Raw genomic sequence first — 27,404 nt, forward strand, 5'->3', positions numbered from 1 at the left:
TTCAATACCCTACTTTCAACAAGATCATCTAGATATTAAAGATAGATCATCCAGATATTAAAGAAATGCTAGACTTGAACTATACTTTATATAAAATAGAACTAACAGACATATACAGAACATATCATCCAATACTAGCAGTACACATATTTTTTTCAGGTATACACAGAACATTTTCCAAGACAGATCATGTTAGGTCACAAAACAATTCTTAGCAAATTTAATAAGACTGAAATCATACCTTTTCCAAACACAATGTTATAAAACTAGAAGTCAGTAATAGAAGAAAACAGAAAAATTCATAATAAGTGGAAATTAAACAACACATTTTTGAACAACCAGTGAGTCAAAGAAGAAATCAACAGGGACACCAAGAAATATCTTGAAACAAATGAAAATAGAAACACAAAATACCAAAATTTATGAAATGCAGCATAAACAGTTCTAAGAGGGAAGTTTACAGACATAAATGTCTACATTAAGAAAAAAGAAAGATCTCGGGGTGCCTGGGTGGCTCAGTTGGTTAAACATGTGACTTCGGCTTAGATTGTGATCTCGCGGTTCCTGAGTTTGAGCTCTGCATCGGGTTCTGTGCTGATGGCTCAGAGCCTGGAGTCTGCTTGGGATTCTGTGTCTCTCTCTCTATCTGCCCCTTCCCCACGCACAGTCTACCTTTCTCTGTCTGTCAAAAATAAACAGTAAAAAATTTAAAAGAAGAAAAAAATTGAGATCTCTAATAAACAACCTATAATTATACCTCAAGGAACTATAAAAAGAGAACAAACCAAGGCCAGAGTTAGGTGAACGGAGGTAATAACAATGGCCAGAGCACATATAAGAGACTAAAAAATAATAGAAAGGATTACTGAAACTAAAAGCTGGTTTTTTGAAAGGATAAAATAAATAACAAACTTTTAGACTAAGAAGAAAGAGAGGACTCAATAAAAGTAGAAACGAAAGAGAAGACATTATAACTGATACCACAGAAACACAAAGGGTCATAAGAGGCTACTACAAATAATTATATGCCAAAATATTGGATAATCCAGAAAAAGTGATAAATTCCTAGAAGTATACAACCTACCAAATGGAATCATGAAGACTGATTAAACCAGTGAGCAAAACCTTATTGACAAAGAAATATCCGGGACTGGATTTGCTGGTGAATTCTACCAAACATTTTAAGAAGAATTAATACAAATCTTCCTCAAACTCTTCCAAAAAATTGAATAGGCAGGAACACTCCCAAAGCCATTGTATAAAGCAGAATTATCCTAATACCAAAGCCAGTTAAGGACACCACAAGAAAAAAAAAATAGGTCAATAACTCTAATTAGTATAGAAAGGGAAAAAATCTCAACAAAATACTATCAAATGGAATTTACCACATTAATAGAAGAAAAATAAAAATCATATGATCATCTTAATAAATGCAGAAAAAGCATTTGGTACAATCCAACATCTTTTCATGATAATAGCTCTCAAGAAATTTAGTCTAGAAAGAACATAACATAATCAAGGGCATATATCACAAGACCACTACTAACATCATATTTAATGGTTAAAGTTTAGAAACTTTTCCTTTAAGATCAGGGACAAGCCAAGGATCCCCTCTCTTGCCACTTTTATTCTAAATACTGAAAGTACCAGCCAGAGCAATTAAGCAAGAAAAGCAAATAAAAGATGCCCCAATCAGAAAAGAAAAGTAAAATTTTCTGTTTGCAGATGACACAATCTTATGTATAAAAAACAATGAAGATGCCATCAAACAACTGTTAGAACTAAAGAACAAATTCACTAAAAGTGCAGGATACAAAAATCAACATACAAAAATCAGATGAACTTCTATACACTAACAATGAACTACCTAAAAAATAAATTAATATATGAATCCCATTTACAGTTGCACAAGAATAATACACTAGAAATAGAAAACTATCCGAAAACAATACACTTAGAATAAATTTAACCAAGGAGGTTAAAACTACACAAAAACTATAAGACACTGTTGTAAGAAACTGAGGAAAACATAAATAAATGGAAAAATGTCTTGTGTTCATGGATTGGAAGAATTATTTTTGTTAAAATGCCCATACTACCAACAGTGATCTACAGGTTGAATGCAATCCTTATCAATATTCCATTGGAATTTTGCACAGAATTAGAAAAATCAAGTCTAAGATTTATATGGAACCAAAAAGACCCCAAATAGCCAAAGTAATCCTGAGAAAGAACAAAGCTGGAGCCATCACACTTCCTAGTTTCAAATAATACAAAGCTATCACAGTCAAAACAGTGATGGTTTACAAACAGGCATAAAGATCAATAGAATAGAATAGAAAGCCCAGAAATAAACTTGAGCAGATACAGTCAGCTACTTTTTGCTCAGTATACTAAGAATATGCAATGGGGGAGCCTGGGTGGCTCAGTTGGTTATGCGTCTGACTTCAGCTCAGGTCATGATCTCACGGTTCGTGGGTTCAAGTCCCGTGTCAGGCTCTGTGCTGACAGCTAGTTCAGAGCCTGGAGCCTCTTCAGATTCTGTATCTCCCTCTCTGTCTGACCCTCCCCTGCTCACACGGTTTCTCTCTCTCTCAGAAATAAATAAAAAACATTAAAAAAAAAAAAGAATACGCAATGGGGAGGGATAGTCTCGTCAATAAATGGTGTTGGGAAAATTGGATATCCACGTGCAAAAGAATGAAAAATTGAACTGGATTAAAGACTTAAATGTAAGGCCTAAAACTGTAAAACTACTAGAAGAAAACAGAGAAAAACTCCTTGACATTAGTCTTGGCAATGATTTTTTGGATTTGACACCAAAAGCTCAGGCAAAACTAGTAAAAATAAGTGGGACCACATCAAGATAAAAGGCTTCTGCACAGTAAAAGAAATAAATTATAAAAATGAAAAGGCAACCTATGGAATGACAGAGGCACTGAGAAGACATTTTTCCAAAGAAGACATATAAGTTGACTAGCAGGTACATGAAAAGTTGCTCGACATCACTAATTGTCAGTGACATGCAAATCAAAACTACAGTGAGATATTGCTTCACACCTGTTAGATTGGCTTTGATCAAAAGGATAAAAAAATAACAAATGTTGGGCAGGATATGGAGAAAAGTGTATTCCTATACACTGTTGGTGGGAATGTAAATTGGTACAGCCATTATGAAAAACAGTATGGAGGTTTCTCAAAAAAAAAAGAAAAAAAACCCCAACAAATGTAAAAGCAGAACTACTATATGATCCCATAATCTTACTTCTTGGTATCTTTTCAAAGGAAATGAAGTTAGTATCTTGAAGAGATATCTGCACTTCCACATTCACTGTAGCATTACTCATAATGGAAACAACCTGAGTGTCTGTTACCACATGAACGGAAAAAAAGATATATATAAATATATATATTATTCAGCCATGAGAAAGACAGAAATCCTGACTTTTATAACACCATGGATGAACCTAGAGGAACATTATATTAAATGAACACACGAATATACCAAAATATGTAAGACATAGTTAAAACAGTGCTGAGAGGGAAATTTATAGCACTAAATGCTTCCACCAGAAAAGAAGAAAAGTCTCCAATTAATAATCTAAGCTCCCACCTTAAGAAATTTAAAAATACAAAAGCAAGATAAATCCTATAAAAGCAGAAGGAAGAAAATAATAAAAAAATTAATGAAATTAATAAATGAAACCAAGATTACCTTGGTACCAAAATTAGACTAAGACAGTACAAAAACAAAACAAAACAAAACAGAAAAATACAGACGAAAATTCTTCATCAATACTGGTGCAATGCCCCTAACAAAGTAAATGGAATTTGGTAATATATAAAAAGTATTTTACACTATGACCAAATGGGACTTATTCCAAGAGTGTAATACTAGGTCAATATTAAAAAATAAACAAATACAACCCAACATGTTAGCAGGCTAAATTTTAAAAAATCACAGGATCACCTTAACTGATTCATAAACAGAATTTGAGAAAATTCAACAAACATTCATGATAAAAACTTTATGTAATCTATAAGGAGAAAAGTGATAAATTAAACTTTATCAAAATAAAAATCGCTTTTGCTCTGTGAAAGATCCTTTTAAGTAAGATTAAACAGACAAGCTGCAGAATAGGAGAAAATGTTTGTAATCCACCTACTTAAGAGAGGATGTATTTAGCATATATAAAAAGCTCTCAAAATTCAGCAAACTTCAAGCAATCCAATTAGAATATAGACAAAATATAATAAAGAGACAATTTACCCAAAAAGATGGAAGAAGAGCAAATAAGCAAATGAAAAGATTTTCAACGTCACTAGCCTTAGGGAAATACAAGTTAAGACCACAGTGAAATATCACAACACACAGATTAGAATAGGCAAAATAAAAATTTGTGACAATTCCAAATGCTGGTAAGAATGTGGAGAAACAATCCCTTATATGTTGCTGGTGAGGACATATTTTATACTAAATGTGGTATAAGCTAAGTATATATTTAATTTTTTAAAACTAAATATACACTTATCATACGATCTAGCAATCACACTCCTAATTTTTATTTGTAGAAATGAAAACCTTAGTCCACACCAAAACTTGTATAAAAATGCACATAGCAGCTCTCCTCATAATAGGCAAAGAACCAAGCTGTCCTTCAATAGATAAATGGTTAAACAGATCATGGTACAACCATATCACAGATTACTACTCCACAATCAAAAGGTACAGCATATGTTACAACCTAGATGTATCTCAAGAACATTATATACTGAGTGAAAAAAGTCAACATAGGAAGTTCATATACTGTATAATCTCACTTATATAACAATTTCAAAATGCAAAAGTTACAGAAATAAACAACAGATTGGTGGTTTCCAAGGATTAAGGATGGTGAGGGAAGAAGAGGGTGTACAACTCAAACAGGATAGTAAAAAGGAAACCTTGGTGTTGTTGAAATAGTTCCATAGTTTGATTGTTGTGATGGTTACACTAGTCTACACGTGGTAAAATGGCATGGAACTAGACACATACACTGTACCAATGCCAACTTACCCATTTTGATATTGTACGTAAGATACAGCCATTGGGAGACACTGGGAGGACATCTCTGTACTATTTATGCAACTTCCTGTTAATCTATAATTATTTGAAAATAAAAAGTTTAAGAACACCTGGGTGGCTCAGTAGGTTAAATGTCCGACTTCGGCTCAGGTCATGATCTCACAGCTTGTGAGTTTGAGTCCTGCATCAGGCTCTGTGCTGACAGCCCAGAGCCTGGAGACTGATTCGCATTCTGTGTCTGCCTCTTCCCAACTCACACACACAAACTCTCTCTCTCTCTCAAAAATAAATAAACATAAAAAAATAGAAAAGAAAAAGTTTAAAATAGCTCTATAAATATGGATAAACTTTTACAATTTATGCATATACAAAGCTTGATGAAAACCTGTTTCATAGTGCTCTCATCTAAGCTAGGATGATCAAGAGAACAATAAAGACTTTATTGTCATTATGCAGCATTATTTCAATAAATGGTGCTGTTCAAATGAACATGAAGCCTATTCTAAAACTATCCATTCTCTCCTTCTGGACTATGCCCTCTTTGATGACCACATTTGATTCATCTCTCTATCCTAAGTGCCTAGAACCATTTCTCACATACCATAGGCATTCAATAAATGTTAGTGAAATAAAGTTCCCAAGAGAGACTAGACATTGATTAAAGGATTGGAGATTGGGGTCATCAAACTGAAGCAATCTTTTGGCCTTTGGTGAAAATCTTGTTATAAGAACCTTCATTTTCAGTTATATTAAGAACCTCTAGCTTTCAACAGTGAAGAATAGAACTGTCTGATCATGAAGAAAGAGAAAGAGCACTTCTGGTTCCAAGTATTACACTAAAGGAAAGATTTCGAGATGGAACTCTCAAAGATATTAGAATCAAAAAAATATTGAGCAGACTCTGTGAGAAAAAATTAACTCTAAGAAGTAAAAGAAAATGACATTTGTACTATGTGTCTGTATAGGATGTATGTGTCTGCATAGAATGTGTACCAAAGGGAAATGGTAAGTTTGATCAAGAAGGAAATGGCAGGGACAGATCTACAAGCACTTCCATATGAAAGCTTGTAATTTGTTATTTATTTATTTTGAGAGAGAGAGAATAGTTCAAATGTGGATAAGTTTATAGAAATTGGTTATTGAGGGGCGCCTGGGTGGCTTAGTCGGTCAAGCGTCCGACTTTTGCTTAGGTCATGATCTCGCGGTTTGTGGGTTCAAGCCCCGCGTCGGGCTCTGTGCTGACTGCCAGCTCAGAGCCTGGAGCCTGTTTCAGTCTGTGACTCCCTCTCTCTCTGACCCTCCCCTGCTCACGCTGTCTCTCTCTCTCCTAGAAATAAATAAGACATTAGAAAAAAAAAAAAGAAATTGGTTATTGAACAGGTTATGCTTCATGATGAGAAAAAGTTGAATTTAGAAGGCTCTTATCATTTGTTACATGTTATATTATGGTGGATAGACATAAATATGGAGTGATGACACTTAATCACTCTGATTCACAATCTGATTCCACATCCTGATTCCACATTTTTACTTAATGCCTAATAGTCTCTACAATGACCTCAAGCAGCAGGGGATTTTGTGTAATAATATCTTCTAAAAATATTCTTTTTAGAATCCAGCAAAAGTCACAATGGACTATGCAGAGGTAGATATTCTAGGCTAACATTTGAGAAGACGGGGTAATGTTCCAAGTCTTCCAAAGAAGATCATGGAATTTACTTAGTTGTCATAGTTAGCAGGCTTCTTGAGGAAGCCAAGATCCAGGGAACCTCTGCGCCTTTGCAACTTTATATTAGCACAATAGTCTTTTTACTCTGAGTTCTCCAAGCTAGACATTGCTGAGAGAACAGGGAAGACTCACCAATTATAATCCAGTCGAGACTGATGAAGCTGCTGCTGTTTTAAGAGAAGCTTTGTCTCCTGCTGTGTCAGCAGATGCTGAAGGCGCTCTTTTTCAATTTCCAGCTCCATCTTCTGAAGCATAAGTTGGTGCCTTCTATTTTCTGAGAGTTGCTTTTTGACATCAGTTTCACTAGACTGCTGTGCCCCTTGACCATGCAACAGGGATGTCCAGGAAATCCCACAATTACTGCATGATTCCAGATGTGTTTTGGAATATTGAGGGGCCATTTGCGTAGGTTGACTTTCATGAACATGGTCTTCATTTTCAGAAAGTCTATGACCACAACACTGACTGGATGAAGTAGGCTTCAGGTGTTGGCATTCTTTCATCTTCAATTCCACTGGTAGGGCTTTCTCTGTAGGAACTGCATCTACTAGTTTTCTCCCAGGAGATCCATAATCACATGTCCTGGTCTCTACTGGCACCCTGTCTAGATCCTTCTTGGGGTAATGAAAGTCTGCTGGTTTCAAAGAATTATTCCTAAACTCAACAAGGGATTCTGAAGCAGAGTTCTGGATTGCAGACATAGGCCTCTGCTTGGTTTGATAGCGGGTTTGTGATTTGGCTACACTCAAGTAGGAGCCATCCAATTCCCCAGCTGAAGACTGAAGAGTGCTTTTCCTATTGGACACCTAAAGGGAACCACAAGATCATTTGTCAAATAAGAGCACACTGAAAGGGGTTCTTTTGACTTTACAGAATCAGGGGTTCTTTTGACTTTACAGAAAACAAAGCTCTTGTTTTGTCTTCTTAAATACTAAATGATTGTATTCACATTGCTCAACAGACATGTGCCACAAAGCTAAACCCATTTTCAAACAATCTACATTTCAGTAAATCCATAAGGAAGAGAAAAAGAAAGTGCTGCTATTTGCTGCTTAAGCAAGATGCCAGGAGTTGCAAGTTAACGAGTTTTATACAGAATCAACTTTGAGAAGAGGCAAAAGCATTAAACGTTAAGGTCCTAAAATGTTTACTGTTAAATACTAAGCCAAGAAATCCACTCAGCCACCTTAAATACCCTTTGAAATGCCCTTTGATTGTCCACTACACACAATGAGATTTGATGTAAAACAGTTCATCTTATACTGAACAGGATGTTAGTTACCACTAGAAATTTGATGAGTTTTTATAAATATCTTTAGAACACACAGATAAAACCAAGCACTTTCCAAAAAATATGATTCTAATCAAAAGCAGTTATTTAAATACAAAACATATTTAATTTCAGCTATAAACATAAGTGATTTTTCAATTAAGCTGTTCGAGTGATTATGGCCTGGTAGAACTCAGGCAGAAAGGAAGCAGTTGCAAATTACCTTTGGCAGGCCAATAGTGGGAGCTTTCCCAGCATTTTAGCCTCATGCCTGTTCTATCAGGGAGAGCAAAACTTAGCTTAAGAGTCTCTAACTTTAGCATGTATCAGAATTACCTGGAAGAACTGTCAAATGTGAATCTCTGGGCATCATCCCTAGAGTTTCCAATTCAGTAAGTCTGGAGCCGAGTTAGAGAGCTGTGTTTTTAACAAGCTGCCAGGTAATGCTGATGCTGCTAATCTGGGACCACACTTTGAGAACCACTGGTCTCATGGGACATCTGACTCTTCCTGTGTCCCTCTTGTAGGACTGTTTTGGTAACCCTGGCCTCATCCAGGTAATCCTGGATAATTTCCTCATCTCAAGATCCTTAACTTAATCACATCTATAAAGTCTCTTGTGATACAAAATTCTTTGTGTCATATAAAGAGACTTTCACAGGTTCCAGGAATTAGGACATTGGGGGGCCATTATTCCGTCTACCACAACTTCTTTTTAAATAGAACTAACTCATAAACAGTTAAAAATGATTATCTTATTCTAGAGACGTGGAATAAATGAATAATTGCGATCCCTAGCAGAAGAGATAGAAAAAAAAATCCCACCAATTTACCTTGCAATAGTTGAAAATGATGATCTGATTGATAAAAAATGTCACCAGATATACAATACCACCATGTTTCCTATATTCTTTTTTCTTAATATATTTTTTAAATGTTTATTTATTTATTTTGAGAGAGAGAGAAAGGGAGGGGAAGAGAGAATCCTGAGCAGGCCCCAAGCTTGGCTCAGAGCCCAACTCAGGCTCAACCCCATGACTGTGAGATCATGACCCAGGTCAAAACCAAGATGCTTAACTGACTGAGCCACCCAGGCATCCATGTTTCCTATCTTCTGATAAAAGAGGGCTACTGCAATGATTCTTAAGGCTTTGAGTTTCTCAAGCAATACTAAAGGAGTTCTATTCAAATGAAAACGAGCCACATCTAGGAAGAAGACTTGGTCCTCTTCAAGGAAAACACACAATCCTTTACACTGAGCAGATGACACACAGAGTGGATTGCAAGCTACAGAGAAGAAACTAGTCCTGGAGCAAAATTTATGATAAACTACCTCAGAAAAAAAATTAACCATATTTTACAACTAAAGGGAAACTCTAGTCCACATTAATCTCCCCTACTCTGAACTTCTGTAGCACTTACTGTCAAAACAAATATTTAACATTTATCATCTGCTACTTTGTATGGTAAGCTATATTTTTATAGAATTATATTATATTTAAAAAATGACAGTGAATTTTTTAAAGGTATGGAAACTTAAATCAACTTTTACATTATCCTATATTTCCTAATCCATAACAATAGCACCTATGTATTATTTTATATTAAGATTTTTGTTCCTTAGCATTATTTACATGTGTGCATGTTTTGGGTACTGATATGGCTGATACTTATGTTAATGGTACTGATTTCTAAATTATTCATAAATGTCACATATTTGGAATATTTAACAATATTTTTTGGAAACGTCAGGTAATTGGAATATTAAAAAAAATATTTGTTTGGTAGTTAACTTTTTATGTTTATGAGAAGCAGTTTAACTTAATGGTTTTGATGCACACTTTGCTCAAAGAGAACACTGCTTTGCCAATTACTGATGGGTGACTGTGCATGTTGGTAGGCAGACTTCTAAGATGGTCCCCAAGACTCCTGTCCTCTTTGTGTGCCCACATGGTATTATATCCTCACCTTGAATGTGGGTATAACTTGTGAACATGATGAGATATTAATCCCATTATTATGCTACAGTATATGGCCAAAGGTACATTACAGATTAACTCAGGCTCCTCCTAATCAGTTGACTATGAATTAATAAAAAGGATATTATCTTTTACAGGCCAGACCTAATCAAGTAAGTCCTTTATAAAAGGGTCTGGTACCCTCCCTAAGATCAGAGATTGGCCTTGAAGAAATAAGCTAACATATAATGGGAGGACCAATGAAGGGGGTCATGTGGCAATGACCTCTGGAGCAGAAGGGTTTCTAGCCCACAGCTAGCAAAAATGAGACACCAGGAAACTAAATTCTGCCAACAACCACGTGAGCTTGGAGGGGACCTAGAGCTCCAGATGAGAATGCAGCCCAGCTGTCACCCAGACTGCAGCTTTCTAAGGCCCCAAGCAGAGGACCCAACCAATGTGTGCCTGACAAACAACCCATATAAATGGTGAGATAATGGGGCACTTGTTTGGCTCTGTTGGTTAAGCATCTGACTTCAGCTCAGGTCATGATCTCATGGCCTGTGGATTTGAGCCCTTCGTCGGGCTCTGTGCTGACAGCTCAGAGTCTGATGCCTGCTTCAGATTCTGTGTCTCCCCCTCTCTCCGCCCCTCCCCAACTCACTCTCTGTCTCTGACTCTCTCTCTCTCTCAAAAATCAACATTAAAAAAATTAAAAAAAAAGAAATGGTGAGATAATAAATGCGTGTTGTATTAAACTAGTAAATTTGTAGTAACTTTTTGCACAGCAATAAAAAAATGAATAAAGCATCTTACTCAACTTGCCTGACCTCAGTTTTCTCATCAGTAAAACAGGGATTAAAGACAGCATCTACCTTAAAACTGAACATGGTGGTCAGACAGATGGGCAGTTACCAAGGGTGCCATTTCATAAGGGTACCATTTCATAAGGGTACCAATTTACAAAAAGGACAAAAAAACCCTTATATTTAACCAAATGTTTTTCAAGGAGAACATTATGGGGTATGTGTGTAGGAGGGTAAGAGGGAAGTGAGATCTCCAAGGGACATGTATGGTTACAACAATTACCTTAAATTGTCTTCTAAAGTGAATGAGTTTGGTTATCCAGCTTTATTTTGCTACAGTGAGGTTTGCAAGTTGGACCAGAGTTGAAATGCTTTAGATAATGGAGAGGTTCTTCATGTTTGTCCTCATACAAAAGATGTCAGTCGTACCCTGACATCTTGCCCTGACTCTTAGGGCTGTTGTGATGGCTGGATGAGATAATTCACACAAAGCACTTTGGATATTGCCTATCTAGTCAGTATTCAAACAATATTTCCTATTATAATTATTACTACTGTTATTGTCATTGATTTCTCTGCTGCAACAATTTTTGACGTAGGGTTATATTTACTTCCTCTGTACGTATAGCACTGAGGCTTGCACATAGTACGTTCTCAATAACGAGGGGCTGGCTATATCAGATAAGTAGAAAAGTCAAGTTGAGGTATTGGTCACAGAAAATTAGAAACAAAAATCAGAATCCGTGATTAGGCTGAATTATGTGCTACTAAGGAAGATGAAGAGAGAAGAAATAGAAAACTGCCTGTTAGGATCTGAATATAAGAAATTATTTCATTAGTGAAATGAAGACAAATATTGCCTCTGGGACACGTGAAGTCACAACTGGCCCAAATGAAACAGGTGTGTTTTTCTTTCTGGAGCTGCTGCTCCATACCTTCTATGAGATGTTTACAAATGTAACCTCTTTTAACTAAGGCTTAAACTAACAAATCCCAAACTGCTGTCTCTGGCATATGGGTTTGATATAAATTTTTCAGATACATAACGCTAATTTAGGAACCAATAATTTTTTTAATGGAGGCATAATTTACATATACTAAAATGCACACATCTTAAGTGTACAGCTTGATGAATTTTTACATTTGCATATATCCATGTAATCATCATTACCCCAGAAAGATCCCTTGTGCCCTTTCAACTCAAGCCAACTTCCTCACACTCCCAGAGGTAACCACTATTCTCATTTCTATGACCATAGACTAGTTTTGCCTATGTTTAGCTTCACATAAATGAAATCCTATGGCATGCTACTCTTTTGTGGCTAGCTTCTTATGCTCAACACAAGTTAGAAGGTTTATTTTTGAGAAAGAGAGGACAGAGGATCTGAAGTGGGCTCTGCACTGACAGCAGAAAGAATGTTGTGGGGCTCCAACTCACAAACCAGGATATCATGACCGGAGCTGAAGTTGGTTGCTCAACAGACTGAGCCACCCAGGTGCCCCATTAAGTTCAACTTAATTTTGAGTTTCTTTTATGTTGCTGTGTGTACTAACAGTTCATTCTTTTTTATTGCTGCATAATGTTTCATTATATGAACATAACAACATTTGTTTGGATTAGGTTGTTTCTGGTTTAGGGCTATTATGAATAAAGCTGCTAGCAATATTCTTATACAAAGGTTTTTTTTTGACATACGTATTTATTTTTCTTGGGCAAGGGTAGGCATATGTTTGACTTTATTAGAAACAGAGTGGTCATTCTGTTTTACATTTCCATCAGCAAAGTAAGAGTCCCAGTTGCTTCTCATCCACACTAACATTCAATAGTACATTCTTATTCTTAGCCAGTCTGGTGTGTAGTGAAATCTCATTGTGATTTTATTTTGTTTCCCTGATATGTAATAATAATTAATTAACATGCTTATTAGGCATTTGAATATCTTGTTTTGTGATGTGCTCGTTGAAACCAATACACTTAAGTAATTCAAAATAATTTTTAAATTTTTAAAAATGTTTGTTTATTTTTGAGAGAGAAAGAATGTGAGTGGGGGAGGGGCAGAGACAGAGGATCCAAAGGCGGCTTTGAGCTGTCAGCACAAAATCCAACTCGGGGCTCAAACCCATGAACTGTGAGATAATGACCTGAGCTGAATTTGGATGCTAAACTGAGCCATCCAGGTACCAAAATGATTTTTAAAGGACTGAGATGGGAAATGGAAAATGAAGGTCAGAGAAGACATCTTTATACAAATTATTACTGATGAGAGAATTGGGTTCTAAATATTCACCTTCACTGACCATTGAACTGAACTAAACATAAAGTTTACTATGTACAATGCTAAATGTTTTATATACTCAACCTGTAATTCTGATCAAGACCTGAGCCAAAATCAAGAGTTGGAGGCTTAACCAACTGAGCCACCCAGAAGCCCCTCATCCTATAACTCTTAACAACTCTAAGGTAGTTATTATAGCTACCAATTTGCATATGAGATAATGAAGTGCACTGAATCGACACAACTTTCCCAAGATCACATCAACAGTATCTGTGATAAATGGGAAGATGTCTCACTCCAATTCTATAGTGTTCCGTTACTCCATGATGTAGCTTTAAAAAAATTCTTTAATATGAAATGCTATTAAACATAGAAAAGTTTAATCATCTCAGTGAATAAAAATAAGTGAATAATAATAATAACAATAAGACAATGTCCACCCATGTAACCACTATCCAAGAAACAGAAAACTGCCTGTGTGCAGAAGCTTTGACAATCTCTACTCTCTCCCTCAACTGTTCAAGGGAGTGATCATCTTGACTTTTACAGGAACAACTTCTCTGCTTAATACTTCCCTGCTTAAAAGTCCATACCAGAATTTGGTTTTACCTGTTTGTTTTTAAAGTATAAATGGAATAACATGAAATACATTTTGTGTCTGACTTCTATGCCCAACATTGTAATTATGAAGTTCATACATGATATAGAATGTGGGTATAATTTATTCATTTTCATCAAAGGTTTGAAAAGGTTAGCAAACTTCTGTAAAGGGCCAGATAATAAACCTTTTGGAGTCTGCAGTCCATACAGTCTTTGTCATAACTACTCAGTTCTGCTTTTGTAGGGTGAAAGCAAGAGACAATATATAAATCAAAGACTGGTCCAGTAAAACCTTACTTATGGACACTGAAATTTGAATTTCAGGTAATTTTCCCATTTTATGAAATGTTCTCCCCCCCACACCATTAAAAAAGTTAAAAACCATTCTTAACTCATGAGATTGGATTTGGCCTCCTATATTTTGCCATTTGAACCTGATGATTAGATTGAGTGCTCCTCCCATTAAAGGATTCCATGAATATGCTAAGATGCTTAAAAGCCACCACAATGACTGGGCTGTCAAACATTATCTGTGAGATGAAAATCAGCTGAATGGAGTGCTTAATCAGAGATGTACAAAATGATATTTAGCAGAAATGCATGCAGAAGAGGCAGGAAAAACTAATGGTATAAATGAAAAAATAAGTTCAGATAGGATAATGATCTGTAGATCACAACAAATCAAAAAGTTAAGCTCAAGGGGCAGCTGGTAGTTCAGTTGGTTCAGGGTCCAACTCTTGATTTCAGTTCAGGTCATGATATCAGGGACATGGGATCAAGCCTTGCATTAGGCTCTGCACTAAGCCTGCTTAAGATTCTCTCTCCCTCTGATCCTGCCACACTCACTCTGTCTCAAAAAAAGGAAACAACAGAAAAATGGAATCATTCTGTTAAAAAAACTGAGTTCAAAATGGTAGCATGTTAGGATTTGTATTATATAAAAGGTATCACAAACCTTGACTGCATTTTAAGACTCTACAAGTGGAACAAATACAGCCAATAAAGTCTTTGATGGGATATGATATGGGATCCATAGCACAAAAGAAATATGAGGAGAAAGTGCAGACATTTTTGGCTATGACATAATTGGAGTACAATGTCTTTTAACTTGAGTAGATACATACTTGTGACAACATAAAAAAAATAAGTAATAGGAGACAAACAAAACATGAGAAAAGTATAAAAATGTTTTAAAAATGTGAGAGACTTAGCTTGGACACAATGAAGGATTTTCTGAGAGCGAAAGTAAATTTCTGAGCTGGAAGAGGGTTTTCTGATTAAGATACTTTCTTAAAATATGCCATTAAAAAGACTTCATAGGAAACAAAGAGGTCTCTAAACACTATGATATCATCTTGTATACACCTTCGCATGTACAACTATCATGTATGTTCAAGCATATACATGAACATAATCACATACTATTCTTATGGTGATACAAGGCTTTTCAGTGTTCTCACATGTTAAAAAAAAAAAACAAAAACCAAAAACCAAAAAAAAAAAAAAAGTAAACACCTTTAGTATTGCTTTGTGAAATATAATCAGCAAGTATATTTTGTAAGATTTTGCAAATCATTTTTCCAGACCTGGCCAATCTCTTTGCTATGAAGCCATAAGAGAAGAGGTGAATTAAACTGCGGTAATTATTTCTTGCAACAGGTAGTTAGTTATTTTGCATGATTAGGAAGTGATTATTTACAATGCATTTATGAATTGTTAACCACAGAATTAGTGGTTAACAATATCAATACTTATTATTGATCTATTTATGATATTCACGTCTCTAATGGCAAATAATTATTTATTATCCTGGCAAACACCCTATTAACAATCCTCACGTTCCCACAGATAGTCTTATAAGAATGAAAATCTCTGTTTTATAACTTCAAAATTTCCCCCTGTGCTTTTTATTTAATGAGGAGTCAGAAATTTGAGACCTATATTAAATATTTCTAAACCTAAATTACTGTGTGTGGGACAGGTCATTGCATTACCCAGAACATTTGGAATGAATGTGAAATAAGGCATCGAGCAGCATGCTGCATTTTTAAAGCTGGCCTTCCATGGACCAGTTGTCAAGCTGACAGAAGCTTGTAATGCAACAGCTGCACTGTGTAGTTTGCCAAAGTCTCATCCCAAATAAATGTTCATTCTCCCCAGTGCAATTAACTCTCCTATACTGGCAGATTTCGCTAGAAGATCATCAAGGTAGATTACCTTCCAGCGTTATGAACTAAATACTTACAGGTGTTATATCATCAGTTATAACTTACAAACTTTTGCATTTAGGAAGACATCCAGGAAAATGAATCACCTAATTTATGAATTATTTATAAGAAATTCACAGCATGCTCCTGGCATCATCCATGGCCTTTTTCAGGTCATATGACACCAATTAGAGCTGAATTTTAAATTATTCAATAACCTGAACTCTCTTGTCATTTAACATATAGATATCAATGCAGTAAACAAGTTAAATCTAATGGGCCCTAGAGGTTTAAGCTTCTCTGCTGCTCAGCAGCTAAAGCTGTAGGCTATCAATGGAAGAGAAAAATAACAGAATGCAGCAGTCAAATGCATTTGCAAGGCTCTAATGACTTATTCTAGTTCCCACAGGGACTGTGGCACAACCTAGGATTATTGAATCTAAAAGACATTAAAGTCAATAATTATGAGACTTAAAAGGATATAGATATAGACACATGGTAATGTACAGATGACAGAATACTAGCAGCACATACCAAATGCCATTACCGACTTTTAGGGTATGTATACTAGAAGTGTATACAAAATTTCTCATAGTAACTACCAGACTCAGAAAAGGCTAAGCCTCCTAACATTCAATCGTTACTACATTTCTTGAAAGTTGGAATGTGTTGATTTGCTATAAAAATGAATGAGAGCATGGAATAATTGACAGTATACTTGAGTTGAGGTCAAAAGACCTCGATTAGAATTCTGGTATGGTCACTCAGGAGTTCTGTTATTTTTGGAAAGTCACTTTACATCTCATAGGCAGTTTAGACATTTGTAAAATAAGGGGTTGGGTTTGACCATCTCTATAGCTTATGCTATCTTTAAGAACTAAAAATCCCAGGGTTTGGATTGTTATACCCCAAGGAGATGAAAGAAAAGGGTTAGATGAAAAATTATACCAATCAATAAAGGTTCAGCTATCAACCAACAGAATTACTGTAAAATTACTGAATGTCCCTTGATTCTACTTCCCCTAACAAATTCTGTGGGTTGTTTTAGTAATTTTTAAAATATTTATTTATATATTTCACCATAGAAATATGTAACAGAGATACTGATTCAAATTGCTTTTACATATATGATCGTAAATGAAAAAAAAAAAAAGCTGATTTATACATGGTTTTCTAAATCTACCAAAGGAAACAGATGCACAAGGCTAGTTTTAATTCAATGAAGATCAGAAAGAAGGTGAAATAATGTTACAGAGAAAATGAAACAAAGACAAATTAGAAGTGGTGAGGACAAGCTTCATGTGCGTAAAAATGAAAAGAAAGCATATTGGATATTAAAGCCAACGGTACTTAGATTCAGTCAGGGATGCAGCATCAGAAAATCATCCTTACAAGTTTACACTAATTTTCCCGTGCACCCTCTTGGCTTTATGTTTATAGAGTGTATCCTAGGGCTCCAAGCAGAGCTCCCTCGGTCTGTTTATTGTCCTTTCTTCTGTACCTCCACTGACAGCCTCAAGAATGGAAATAAGAAGTGAGTATAGGCAGATGATTCAATGTAGTTAGCTTTAAAGGAAGCAAGCAAGATTAGTTTGTGTCAAATGAAAGTAATTCTTAATATACTTTCTAGAAAACATAAAGTTAACACCATTTAAACATAACTAACTGTCCCTGAAGGGGAGGTCAGAGTTAGAACTATGTTTATGTTGTTGGGTGAGGGAAAAAAGTATTTGTGTTGTATCTTTGAAACTAGCAAGTAAATATAAACTCTCCTGAAAAAGAATATTTAAGAGATACCAAGATATATAACCCCTGGGGTACTTCTGGGAAACAGGAGGGAGGGGAAACCAGCCTGCTGTTTATTACACCAAGGTTTCCTGAAATGAATCACAGCCCTTTTACTAAAGATTAGAGTCTTCTATATCCTTTTTCCCCCTATATAAGTGGTTGCAGACCAGGGATATTGAAGAGATCTAATGATTCTGAAAGTGCATGGAACGACTAAACCAGAAAGATTTAAGGTAACCAACCTTAGAGGGTTAGCCCTTCCTTGGGGACTCAAGATTTTTTAAAGAAATCTTAGTCCTTTAAATGCATAGAGCCAAGTCCTGACTTAAAAAAGAAAAAAAAAAAAAAAAAGGACATTACTTATTAGCTAGTTTATTGTACTACAAAAAAAATCAAGTTAAGAGACTTCATTTAGAAATTAATAAGTGATTCAATTTCTGTATGTTCAAACGCCCTGACTCCTTTTCTAGCCTTTGAAATGCAACTCGCGTTTCCGGGCTGGCTTAGCCTGGTTTGGCACCACTTCCTGCCATTGTGGCTTTCCCGTCCTCCAGCTCAGCTTGCTTGCGCCTTCCCCTGGAGCATTTTGTTCATCCCTTCATGGTTTTATTTATTTCATCCTGCTCCATAACAGTTCAATGTTAGCCATTTTCACATCTCGAAGTTTCCCCGTGGTGTGTAAGTATTTACACTTCTTATGGAAACTACAAACTCTTTGAGAGTGTAGCTATAAAAAGATATCATTACTTTTGTTTATTGTTGTATCTCGGTAAGAGATTGTAGGTGCTTAATAAATAATGCTTTTTGCATACAGTTTGGCCCCACTCCAGGATATACCAGGTGGAACTTCAGGAGAGGGGCAATGTCACTTGTAATTTCATATTACAATGATAGTGGTCTTTATAAATAAAAGATACATAAGTAATGAACATGTGTTGAATGAACCAGTAAACAGGAAGCAGGAATATCAACAACTAAACGGCCTACCTTGTATCCTAAGGGGCCTCATGGTAATTTACAGAAAAATGCATTTTACTTTTTTCAGGAACCACTTACTTTTTCTACAAGTACCTTTTCTCAGAGTGTTTAAAGGTTAATAAAGGATTCCATAAATTCAAGAAAAATTCCAAGTCTATCTTTCAGGGGTCTCAATGCCTATTTAGTTTGGATCTGTGAAACAGTGAATTATAAGGGCACTGTCTGCTTCTGAGATGAGAATTTAAACTTAAAGCAGATTATTATATTATTTTCTAGAATGCTCCATGAAGAGGTTTTCAAATAAGAAACTATATTGAATGACTAAAAAACATGCATGCTATATCAACCTTGATAAGAAGAGGCAAACAGTTTAAAAAATGTAATACCTGAAATAAAAGACAACTGCTACAAAGTTTCCTAGTTTGAGTTATTTTAAAAAATCAGCCTTAATGTAACTGACTTTCATATTGTAAACAAGGCTGGCAGGTTTTGAGAGGACAAGAATATGTTCAGAAGAAAGATTTACAGAAATTTTGGATGAGCAGGGCTTTTAAAATTAAAGTTAATTGTGTTTCCCCCCAAATCATTTCTCAGTTAATGGTGTCATCCAATGTGTAAAGGATACTCCCAAATATGATCCTAAAACTATGTTTTAAAAGTACTTAAAATAAACTTGTTTCCCTTCTGTTCCCTGCTCCTGGGTGCTGCTTAGGTGCTAAGAGTGAGAAGAAATGGTTAGGATGCTAGAGATCTGGGTAGGAATGATTAATTTTTTAATAAAGCCATGAAATGTAAGGTACACAGGAATGGATAAAACTGTGCATCTAAAAGCCAAGTATTGTATATTTGTCTAAAATACAAAGGAAGCATGTATATAAATAAAATACTATGGACAAACAGATTCAGTATTATAATCCTCCTCTTGCTCTGTAAGTTTCCCAAAGGTCCAGGCTCCCACCTTGGAGTGAGCAGGCAGGGTAGGGATCTGGCAGTATCTGCCAGGTATATGCCAGGATGCAAGAATACAAAGCTCGATAAGAAAGTCTCAACCTTCCTGACCCTTGAATTTTAGTTAAAGGAAAAAAAACCATTTTACGTGATAAGGTCTACTAAGAGTGTTATGTGCAAAGAGTTGAAAAGCATTAGCAAGATTAGATTTGCCTCTAGTGGGGGTAGGGAAAGTTGGGAAGTTTACATAGTAGAGAAAACATTTAAATTGTGAAGACAGAATGGAGTTTATTAACGATAAAGGTGCGTGTGAGGGTGCGTAGTGTGTGTAGGGGAAGACATTTCAGACAAAACAGGGATTGTGAAAAAGAGTATGTATGGTAAACTCTAAGTAGCCCAGAGCATGGTGGACAGGAGGATAGGGAATGGATGAAGGCAGGTAGATGCCAGATATAAATGGTGTAAATGCCATGCTAAAGAAGTTTCACTTTAAATTTTTTATGCCCATCTAATACAGGAGATGACCAATGAGCCAATTGGTGGGTAGCTGGGAGGAAATAAAATAATAAAATGCAAGATAATCTACTCAGTGCCTGAAAATCAAGACACAAAGTTTATATGCGGGGAGAGAAAAAGACAAAGAAGGAAGGCAGGCCTATGTAAGATGAAAACACTAAAAAAAATTTCAATTGAAATAATATAATTAAAATTAAAGTGTTCAGATCTACACACTATATTGAATGGTCTTTAAAGAGTAAAAGGACCAGGTAGAGGGTGGATGCCTAGCAAAGGCATAAAAAGGAACTATAGTGGAAGGAAGGCACTGATGAACTTTCTGCAATTTGTTGATTAAATAAGTCTATAGAATTTCTTCAGGGTCTAGTACCTCCAAATATTCAAAAAGGTTGGGCAAAATCTATCATGGATTAGTTTATTTCAGTCAGTCTCTCGTCATGAATAAATGTGAGGACAGACTGTTTTAAAAAATCTGTTTGAAGGCACTGATGTGTTATGAAGGTAGTGAGGACATGAAGAGGCCAGGATCCCAAATTGAAGGTAAACAAGAAAAGATAGCTTGACATTAGTTGTCACTTTTCTGTTCAAGACATTCTAAATTAGGATGCTGGCTGGGAAGCTGAGGAGAGCTGTAAGCGTCTCCGAGGGCTGGAAACGAAATTTGGATTTCAGAGCCTGCCAAGAAAGAGGTCCTGTCAAAAAACCCAGGCTTTCCATTGAGACCTCTGAAAAGCTAGCAGTAAAAATGAAACAGAAATAGAAAAGCCCATGTACATACAAAAGTTGAACTTCAAAATCCACTCAGTCTCAGACTGGGTTAAGGTAATTTGAGTCAAAGCTAACTGCCTGCAAGAAGAAAAAGCAAATTCTCTCTGGATAAAGATAACATCAGAGACCTATAACTAATATATTCATAGACACTGTCTGGCATTCAATAAAAAATAAGCAAGCATGCAAAAAGATAAAAAATAATAAACTTACAAGAGAAAAGAGACAATAGAAATAGAACCACAAGAGATTTACATGTCGGCATTATTGAATATGGACTTGAAAGTAATTGTGGTTTACAACTAAGAAATTAAATAATACCATAGAAAATACTTCAGAGAGCTGACAACTAGAAAAAAAAAGTCAAATGGAAATTTTAGGACCAAAAATACAACAAATATACTTAAAAATTTAATAGCAGATTAGATGTATCTGAGGAATTGGAGTAAACATGAGAATACCTAGACCAACATGAAGAGATGGAAGTAAAAGGATGTATGGATACTAAAAGAATGTATTGGACATGATGACAAAAGCCTAAAGAGGAAATGGGGAAGAAGTAATATTTGAAAAGATAATGTAGAGGATTTTTTGAAAATTCATAAGATTTTTTCAAATGCTTGAGTTATCAAGTCACAAATTTAAGAAGCAGTATGAACCTAAAGGAGACTAAATATAAAGAAAGCCACCCAAGGACGAAACATGCTCAAAAGCCAACAGATAAAACAAGCATCTTACCTTTGAGGAGACAATAATAAGACTTACTTTCAACTGAAAGTAATTCTATTACCTACTGAAAATATTTATTAAAAATGAATGTGACAGATTTTGCTTCGAGACCCAAGGGAGTAGGTAGGTCAAAATTTAACCTCCAATCTTTTAAGAAAAGCTGACAAAATATAGGAAAAAAATCTATTTCAGATGGTAGGAAACAGGTAGCAGAGATTCTGATGTCTGAGAGAAAAGAAGAAAATCCAGTAAATCCTATGATAGCATAAGCTTTCTAGCTGAAGGCAACTTCTGAATGCTAGCACAGAGGAGGAGAAACACAAATAAAGCCCAACATTTTCAACTGAACTGAGAAGTCAGAGATTGGAGTTGGGGGAAACTAAAATGGGTAGAATTTGAAGGACTAAGTATCCAAGGGAAGGGAGCATGGGGGTCTCCCTGACTATTTGGCTGACTACCAATCTGTACATATACAGGATGAAAACTCATGAGTAACTCCAGGGTAGGAACAATTACAGGGAAGCTCCAGAAAGAATAATTCACAAAGTTCAAGACAGGGAGGACACAGTAGAGAGGTTTCATTGAACATAAGGAGCATTTAAAATAGACTGCAAAAGAGTCTCACCTTAGGTATGTATCAAAATTGCGCCTACTGTAAAGGCTAAATTAGAATCACTCTAAAACAGTTTAGAAATAGACCTTTAATATACCGAACTAACCCAAAAGCAACTTTACTGCTGGCCAAAACAAACCCTGACACTTTGTAGAGCAACAGAACAAAATCCAGCACCCAACAATGGAAAATTGACAATGCATGGCACTCACTTACTAGGCACAGTTAGAAACAAAAATGTGACCTATAACCAAGAGAAAAATCAATCAACAGAAATATAAAAATAACAGAAATGATGGAATTATCAGACAAAAACCTAAAATGAGTGATTATAAATATGTTCAAAGACATCATGTAAAACATGATGAGAGAGATGCAAAATATATTATTTTTAAACATGACGTTTCTAGAAAAGAGAAATACTATGTCTGAAATGATAATTTCACTTTACGACTTTAATAGCACATTCGATAACTGCAGAAGAAAAGACAAGTTTTTATGAAGATATAGAATGACAAATTATCCAAAGTGAAGTAAAGAGACAGAGAGAGAGGAAAGATGAACAAAGAAAGAGAAAAATAATATTGTTAATCCTTGTAAAATATTTAAAGATAATAATAAGTACACAATTTTTTTCATGAACTAGAGGAAACAGAAATACCGGCAACTTATTTTATATGGCTAGCATTACCCTGATATAAACACCAAAGACATTACAAAAAAACAACACATCAATATCCTTCATAAACATGGATGTAAAACTTCTCAATACAATATTAGCAAATTAAATACAGCAATATATAAAAAGGAAAATATAAAATGAACAAATGGGGTTTATCCCAGAAAAGGTAAGTTGATCTAACAACTGAAAAACAATCTGTGTAATACATTATCTTACCGGAATAAAATATAATTATATGTCATATTGAGAGAAGCAAAAATAAGCCTTTGACAAAAACTCAACAACTAGTCAGCAAATTATAAATAGGAAGAAGATGCCTCAACTAGATAAAGGGTATTTATGCAAAACCTATAACCACCATCAGACTTAATGGTGAAAGACACAATGCATTCCATGCAAAACTGAATAAAAGACAAAAAGGTTCACTGTCAGCACATCTCTTTAGCACTATATTCAAGATCCTGGCGAGTGCAATAAGGGAAATAAACAGATACATGGCACAAAATGTGGAATCTGAGATAAAAAACTGCCATTATATACTGATAGCATGATCACATGTGTAGAAAATCATAAGGAATTCAGAATACCAAAATAACTTATTAAGTTTAGCAAGGTCACAGGATGTCTTTAGGATAATACAGATAGTTCTTGACCTAGATCAGTTCAACCAACGATTCTTTGACTTACGATGATGCAAAAGTGATACATTACAAGTTTTGAATTTTGATCTTTTCCTGGGCAAGTGATATGCAGTACAATATTGTCTCATAGTGCTGGGCAGTGATAGCAAGCCAAAGCTCCCACATAGCTCCTGTCATATCAGCCACATGATAATGAGGGAGAACAACTGAATCACGATCATTTTGTACCCATATAGCCATTGTGTTTATCACTTTCAGAATGGGATGCAGTCAACTACATGACACATTCAACACCTGATTATAAAAATAGGTTTTGTGTTAGATAATTTTGCCTAAATGTAATCTAATGTAAGTGTTCTGAAAACATTTAAGGTAGGCTTGGTTAAACTATGATGTTTGGTAGGTTAAGTGTATCAAATGCATTTCTGACTTATGGTATTTTTAATTTATGATGGCTTTATTGGGACATAATCCCATTACAACTCACAGAAGCTCTATATATACAAATAAGGTATATTTTTATATTGGTAAACAACAATTAGAAGTTAAAACAAAAATACTGTTTATAATAGCAACAATTTATTTAGAGATAAATTCAACAAAATATGTACATATTGTATGATGAAAATTAAAAAGTACTACTGAGAGAAAGTGAAGAAGACCTGAATATATGGAGAGAGATACTGTGCCCATGAGTCAAAGGACTCAATATCATTAAGATGTCAGTTTCCACCAAACTGATTTACAGTTTCAATGAAATCCCATTATATTCTTTTGTAGAAGTTGGCAAGCTCAATTTGAAATCTATATGAAAATTCAATGGAACTAGAATAGCAAAAATAATTTTGAAGACAAAGAATGAAGTTCAAGGACCTAACACTGTCTAATTTCAGAATATCATAAAGCTGTATAATGAAGACATTATTGCCCTGGCATTAGGATTAGAGAAAGAGATAACTGGAAGAGGATAGAATCCAGAAATGGACTCCTATATGTATGTGATCAATTGTCTCTTGACAAAGGTAATATATTAGCTTTCTAATGCTGTGCAGCAGAATACCACAGACTCAGAAGCTTAAAACAACATAAATTGTTTATGGATCAGGATAAATACCCATGATCCTGCTCAGGATTTTACAAGACTGAAATAATAATACTGACCATCATCAAATCTGAGGCTTTGGGCCCTCTCTTACTTAGTTGGCAGAATTCATTTCCTTGTAGTTGCAGAACTCACGAAGACCTGTTTCTTCAACTCCAGTAAGAGATCTCCAGAGAGGGTCTCACGTGCTCTTGTTGTAATGCTTTTACTTGATTAAGTCAGGTCTATTCAAGATCCCCTCTCTAATTAACTCAAACTCAAATGATGTGGGACTTTACTTACTAATTTGCAAAGTTCCTTTACCTTTGTCATATCCTAATGGCTAGGTGCAAGTCACAAGTTCTGCTCCCATTCAAGGGAATGGAATTATACAAGAACATGACACAATGGAGGTCACCTTACTGTGCGCCTGCTAAAGGAGGGAAGGATAGTCTGTTCAACAAATGATCCTGGACAACTGTAGAGCCATAAGGAAAAAATACAACTTAAACTCTTATGTCACCACACACAGAAAAATAACTCAAAAGGAATTATGGATCTAAACATAAAAACTAAAACTATACAATTTTAGAAGAAAATATGAGAATCTTTGCAACTGTATGGTAGGTAAAGTAGGATTTCCATACTTAGCAAAGAAAAATACAGGATTCCAGTTACATTCAATATTCAGATAAACAATGTATAACTTTTTGGCATAAATATGTTCTAAATATTTCATAGGACATACCAATATTTTAAAAAAATCATGGATATGTTATCAATGGACTTGTTTGGTTAATATACAGACTATTTCAGGTGATGCTGACCTCATACAGTGAGTCCATGAGCTGCAAACTGATCTGGCACTGTACCAATATGTGATGTTTTAAGAATAATTTGTCATTTGTATCCTAAAATTATATTAAAACTGGAGAAAATTTTTTTAAAAAATTACATTATTTTCACATGTAATAACTGTGTTACTGTATTAATACTTTAGATTCTTAATCAGGTCCATTTTTTAAATTTTTATTAAATAAATTTTTAAATGCTTATTTATTTTTGAGAGAGAGAGACAGAGTGCAAGTGGGGGAGGGGCAGAGAATCTGAAGCAGGCTCCAGGCTCTGAGCTGTCACCATAGAGCCTGACATGGGGCTAGAACTTGCGAACCGGGAGATCATGACCTCAGCTGAAGTAGGGCACTTAACTGACTTAGGCACTCAGGAGCCCCTTAATCAAACCTGTTTTTTTTTTTAATTTTACATAGTTTATTGTCAAGTTGGTTTCCAAATAACACCCAGTGCTCATCCCCACAANTAAACCATTTTGACAATAAACTATTTGTAAGAAAAAAAAGAGTCTCTCATGGAATCAAACCTATTTTAAATTTATGATTAATATTACGTATTTTGGTTAGTAATATTAAAACAAAATTTTTAGTGTTTACTTATTTTTGAGAGAGACAGACAGAGCTCAAGTGGGGAGGGGCAAAGAGGAGGAGACACAGAATCCGAAGCAGGCTCCAGGCTCTGAGCTGTCAGCACAGAGCCAATGAAGGGCTCCAATTCACAGACTACAAGATCATGGCCTGAGCCCAAGTTGGATGCTTAACCGGCTGAGCCACCCAGGTGCCCCAAGTTAGCAACATTTTACTTATTTATTTTATATCTCCATTTACACGTGGTGAAAAAAACTTCACTAGATGTTTGGTCAAGAAAAGATATCCCTGTGGCACCAGGTGGCTAAATCGATTAAATGTCTGACTCCTGATTTTGGCTCAGGTCATGGTCTCATGATTTGTGAGGTGGAGTCCCACACTGGACTCTGTGATGACAGAGTGGATCTTGGGATTCTCTCTCTCTTGCTCTCTGACCCCTTCCCGCTCATGCTCACTCTCTCTCTCAAAATAAACAAAAAGAGAAAAGAAAAGACACCCTTTTGCTCAACACAGAAACAGTTTATTACTATAAACCAAATGATGACAATGGAAGTGATTCTGAAGAAATTAAAGCCAAGGGTTCATACTAGCTTTATTTCATACCAGTTTTACTTAAAGTGTGATCCCTCATATACTGAGTTCAGTCTCGTGTTTGAAAGTGATGATAGAGTGCCAAAACTCCAGTGTGTTATTTACTCAGACATTCTGGCTAAAGATGCAATAAAATTATCACACTTTAGTAGCACTTACATACACACATAAAGAAATAAGTTAAAAACTAAGAGATGTTTTTGAAAGAGTTAAAAGTTGCCATAGCATAATTTCAGCAAACTAGCTTAGTTTGAAAATAATATTTTAGTGATACAATTACTTCCTTTCTACTTTTATTTTGTAATAACTATAGTGGCTGTTGATTGTTTTATTAATATACATTCCTAGAAAAAAAAAACATCTAGCATTTCATATAGGACAATAATGAAAAAACAGAAGACTTGAGGGTAGGAATTTTAGAATGGCAGAGTGCAGAGCTCAATAAATCCTCTCCCACTAAAAACAATAAGAAACCATATTAAATTGTGAAAAAAGAAACAACCCAAAACATTTCAGGACAGTGGGAGCTGAACGAAGTCATACAACAAATTAAGAAGCATTTATTAAACTGAGCTTTGAAAAAGAACAGGGGGAGTCTGACATTTTAGCCTGAGGCTCTGCTCTCATGCCAGTTCCCTGCTAGGTAGGAAAGGTAAATCTACAAGGGTAAAGCAAGCCCTGAAAACTAGCAGGGTAAATGGAGGGTGCTGACTTGATTT

At 35.4% G+C, this 27,404-nt stretch overlaps 1 protein-coding gene across 6 annotated transcripts in view; it reads right to left on the reverse strand.

Moving 5' to 3' along the window:
• Positions 1 to 27,404, reverse strand: part of KIAA1328 (KIAA1328 ortholog) — a 334,223-nt gene that overhangs the window by 115,319 nt on the left and 191,500 nt on the right. For all 6 annotated transcript variants that reach the window (XM_077753785.1, XM_077753786.1, XM_077753788.1 and 3 more), the window contains one exon: positions 6,927 to 7,600. In XM_077753785.1, the coding sequence (XP_077609911.1) occupies positions 6,927 to 7,600 (674 nt within the window). The remainder of the gene's footprint in view (positions 1 to 6,926; positions 7,601 to 27,404) is intronic.

Source organism: Crocuta crocuta, unplaced genomic scaffold (assembly GCF_008692635.1).
Source record: "Crocuta crocuta isolate KB4526 unplaced genomic scaffold, BGI_CrCroc_1.0 scaffold231, whole genome shotgun sequence".
In the NCBI taxonomy this organism is placed as follows: domain Eukaryota; kingdom Metazoa; phylum Chordata; class Mammalia; order Carnivora; family Hyaenidae; genus Crocuta; species Crocuta crocuta.